General features: G+C 41.9%; 1 protein-coding gene across 1 annotated transcript; it reads left to right on the forward strand.

Annotated features, from left to right (window-relative positions):
• Positions 1–395: 395 nt before the first annotated feature.
• On the forward strand, positions 396–1,960 carry LOC130115904 (histone-binding protein RBBP4-like). The gene is made up of 4 exons (XM_056283762.1): positions 396–404; positions 983–1,251; positions 1,398–1,599; positions 1,634–1,960. The coding sequence occupies exons 1-4, from the start codon at positions 396–398 to the stop codon at positions 1,958–1,960; spliced, it is 807 nt and encodes a 268-aa protein (XP_056139737.1).
• Positions 1,961–4,735: the final 2,775 nt, after the last annotated feature.

Genomic DNA, 4,735 nt, shown 5'->3' on the forward strand with positions numbered 1-4,735 from the left:
GAAAATCATTCATTTTCATAAGGAATTGTAAAAACTCACTTTTGTCCAACATAGGTTTGGCTTATTTTCCATGGTTAATACTTGTGGAGATGTCCCTATGAAATATGATTTAATGTACTACATGAAATATGCAGAACGTTTTTTTTAGATTGTGGAAATTGCTTTTTCTGTCTACGTCCCCATCATGTTAGCTTTTCTTGTGCTCTGGTCAGAACACAGCTCATTCACTTTGAAGCACTGAAAAACAATCGACTGGATGAAAAGCAGCATATATGAATACTAAACAAAACAACAGACTTATACTGTGAATACTCAAGGGCCATTTGAAATTTCATGACATTCATGGATTTCATGGCATTTTATGGCAGCGTGTCTACTGGGTTAGCCGACCAACGATGTCACTGGTAAACATGGAAGTGGGAGTTTCCCTGTTGTTGGCGTCAGATTGTATCAGCTGGAGGTACGCCCTCACTGTGATTGGTTGTTTCGTGTCGGGCACATACGTCAGGCAACTGATGACGTTATGGGCATTCGGTTAAGGTGAGTGGTTAGGGTTAGAGTTAGGGTTAGGGTGAGGCCAATCAGAGACATGTGAACAGTTTTGTCCCACGGAGAAGAGCGTCCCTCCCGTCCCTCCGGTTTATCCTATCTAGCACCAACCTTTCCATGTTTATCTCACACTAACGAACAGGATATTCCGCTGCTCGTGGATACCACTGAAACACCAGGAACGGAATATTTTGCTGCTCTTTCCACATCTCGTTATGCACCGTAATGGTCCAGTATGGCGCATGGCGAGCTGTTTTCTCTCATACTCTGCATCGGGAGGCACAAAGGAGAGCCTACAGTTAAAACTAGAATGACCAAGATGGTCATTATGACCATTTTGGATTTTCAGAGTTTAATAACTTTGTGGAAAACTACCACTCCCTGAATGCTCCTAAAATTGTATACATTTGCATGAAAATGAGTTTTAGTTTAGGTCTTTTATTACACAAAGCACCCCTCCAAGCCAGACCCCTCTGGTGAGTGCACCCCATACCTGCATTTGAGGGGCCACCAGGAGGAGGGCTATCGCCTCCCCTGGAACCAAAACCGGAGTGGTTGCCTGCTCAGTGCCTCCGATGACCATACAATCTGTCTGTGGGACATCAGCACAGTGCCCAAGGAAGGGAAGACTGTGGATGCGAAGACCATCTTTATAGGCCACACTGCGGAGGTGGAGGATGTATCTTTGCATTTGCTACACGAATAATAATAATAATAATAATAACAATAATAATACAATTTATTTGTGGACACCTTTCAGAGCACTCAAGGACACCTTACAGAACACAGTTAAACAAACAAAACAAACAAGCAGCACTGTATCAGACAGCATACAATTAAAACAAAGCATCTCTCTTTGCATCTGTGGCAGTGGATGCCCACACTGCTGAGGTCAACTGCCTGTCTTTCAACCCCTTCAGCGGGTTCATCTTGGCCATCATTTCAGCGGACAAGACTGTGGCTCCCTGGGACCCGAGGAACCTGAAGCTAAAACTGCACTCCATGCAGTCGCACAAAGATGAGATCTTCTGGGTTCAGTGGTCTCCCCATAACGAAACGAGCCCAGTATCATGCCAAAGCATGGAACGAAACCATCCTGGCCTCCAATGGAACACTTAGACAGCTGAACGTCTGGGACCTGAGTAAGATTGGGGAGGAACAGTCACCCGAGGATGCCGAAGATGGTCCTCCTGAGTTGCTGTTCATCCATGGCGGACACACAGCCAGGATCTGCGACTTCTCATGGAATCCGAACGACCCCTGGGTCATCTGCTCAGTGTCAGAAGACAACATCATGCAGGTTTCACAGATGGCTGAAAATATCTACAATGATGTGGGCCCAGAAGGAGCTGCAGATACGGAGGTCCAGGCGTCAGTGGAACTTCTCTCTGACTCGACACTTCTCCTTTGAGCACCCTGGATCAAAATTGATCCGTTATCCATGTACTGGAAAGAAAATTGGCAATTTATTTTCAAAACGGTGTTGGCAGCAGCAGATTTTGTAGGCACACGAAACAAAAATAGTGGTGCATTGCCATCACATGTTATATTTATAAAAGGACTGTTTCAACCAGCCCTCTTTGCATTTTTATGAATAGGCTGGAGATGCCCATCAATAGACATTTCTACACAGTGGATTTTTTTCAAGGTGGACATGAATTTTAATTGTTCTTGCTTGACATCCATCCCTTGTATTTGTTTCCAAATTGTATGTGTAATATCGTGTGTGTTTTCTCTCTGCACCATTTTTGTCTTTCTATGCTGTATCTGATTCATCATATTCTTGAGTGTTAACAATAAAACTATATCTGCAGTAAAAAAAAAAGTATTTGTTTTTGTTTTTACATTTCACGTTTTATAGGCCTTGTTACGTTTGTTAGATTAGCAATATGTGTTTATGTGTTTTCTGTTTTATTTTTCAGGTATTATTGCCAACAGACACACCATGACTACCACCGAGGCGTTGCAGTATTTACAGGCGTTGGACACCGGCGCCTTTAGATTGTTTGAAAAATAGTTTTAAAGTTGTTAAAATGTAAATTTTGGTGTCAGTCGCTTCTCAACAGACATACTAACATACCATGTAATGAATTAATCTCTCAATTGGGTATTTATCTTGACAGAATATGGAGTTTAAAAACCGGCTGTCAGTTTGACCGCCCATGGTCGTTTTGGGTAGGAGTGAAATCCCAGTTGTTCTAGTGTTAAAGCACCCCAAATAACAACCACTCTGACAAAACACTCAATACCGAGTATTAGAAAAACAAGAGACATCCGCAGATAGAGACAGATAAAAGAGGAGTTAGCAGATGATTAGAATAGTTATAATTACAATAAATTAAGCTCTTTTTCAAATCAAATGGCTCAAGATAACTGCATTTGTAACCTTTATCTATCTATTTATTTATTTATTTACCTGTGGCGCCCCCAAGGGGTGGCCAGGGGTGGCCACAGCCACCCTGATGCTATCCCTAGCCCCCCCAGCCACGAGTCGCATATGCAGAATATGCTTCTGATTATGCATAATATGCTTCTATCTGATATTTTACATTACGTGCTGTTCATGGTGCCACCCCAAGATTTTCAGTGGCCCCATTTGGCCACCCCTATGAAAAGTTTCTGGGGGCGCCACTGTTTACTCGAGCGTAGCCTAACCGTGTCATGTGATATGCTTCTCCAGTACACTTTAAAAACAAATACGACTGGGACCACTACAGAAAATTGCAGAGGGTCATTTAATATCCAGCAATTCACATTATAGACACTGCCGCTGACTATCCCCGTAACAAATTGGCCATAATTTCAAACATTGGCCATACACAGTGCAGCCATATACTAGGTTTTGACCTAGTCTCGTTTGCTTTCCTCCTCCGGTTTTCCTTCTTGTGGAGTGACCTTGCCAAGTATTAATATGTTAAGATCCAGTTTGCAGGGCACAAAAGCAGCCTCTAACAATGGGAATCTTATTTAATATGGCGGAGATTTCATGCCAAAGGGCAAAAATGTAATTTAGGTTTCACAGGTGATGCAGTTGATGAATGAATAATTTATTAGCTAATAACAATGATAGTAAACCAGAGTTAAAATTTTTTTTTTAAATAACCCTGTGTATTGCACTGGATTCAGAGCTTTCTTATCATAACCTCCTATTGAAAATGAAAGTTGCCACCCTCTGTGCCATGTTGCCATGATACAATTCAAGAAAAAAAACCTGTAGGTGCAAAGACTTATAGAGATAAATCTGTCTGAACTTTCCCATTATGTTCCAAGTGGGACTCATAGATTAAATCTGCTCGGTACTCATGGGTTTATCAGTACTCACATTGCCCTTGGAGAGGCCTCCCGTCGCTTTGCTTAAGCACTGCTTGTAGCCCATGTTTATCATTTCTGCAAATGTAATAGCCATTATGACTGAGAAGACAGGGTCTGTGCAGTTCTTGCGTTACAACGGTTGTCACATTTCAAGGCTATTTTTTGGCACTCCACCTTCTAAGCCCAGTTTAACTTGGTGTTCACAATGCAATTCTGCAACCAGCGTTATCATTACTCCTCAGCTTCCAGTTGCTTTTGTAAATACATTATTGGGTTGTCATAAAAATGAAAACCTTGCAGAAAAACAATTAGGTCCTGGTCACTAATTTGTTATGAACTTGCTATTAAGCCTGATAATTTAAAGTGCTACTGATTTGTCCATAGCCGGATCTTCGCCTGCCTTCATATGAGTCGAGATGGCGTCATTCAGACCGTCACAATTTTTGTGTCGCACATTCATTCAATCAGAATTTTTTTTTCTATTAAGTCTGTGAAGCCATTCACAAATAATTGCATTCTGCTTATTTAGTAGTTTTTAAAACCTTTGCATGATTAGTATTTGTTCAGATGCCATCTGTCTAACCTGACTGTAGGTGCCCCGCTAAAAAGTCACCATCTCCATAAGGGAGACTGAGAAAATTGTCGATTTGTGGTGAAGCCCGGAGCTTTATCTCTATGAAATGAAAGAGTTTGACACGGAATCATCTAACAGCCCCCTCGGAGGGCTCTCACGTCAAAGTCACTCCCACTTTAGCCAAGGTGGAGTACCAGATCTCTAAAAGCAATGCAAACCTTGTCAGATGCGCCGAGCAGCACAGTCGACTTATCTTCATTTCAGTCTTACCTGATTGTGATTGCAGATTAATGGGCAGTG

This window comes from Lampris incognitus, chromosome 7, assembly GCF_029633865.1.
Source record: "Lampris incognitus isolate fLamInc1 chromosome 7, fLamInc1.hap2, whole genome shotgun sequence".
Lineage (NCBI taxonomy): Eukaryota > Metazoa > Chordata > Actinopteri > Lampriformes > Lampridae > Lampris > Lampris incognitus.

Bases quoted from the DNA above. Each gene is read 5' to 3' on its own strand.
- LOC130115904 (XM_056283762.1), top strand. The intron at 1,252-1,397 runs ATAATAATAATA...TTAAAACAAAGC, and splicing joins TCTTTGCATTTGCTACACGA to ATCTCTCTTTGCATCTGTGG. The intron at 1,600-1,633 runs AACGAAACGAGC...GCCAAAGCATGG, and splicing joins GGGTTCAGTGGTCTCCCCAT to AACGAAACCATCCTGGCCTC.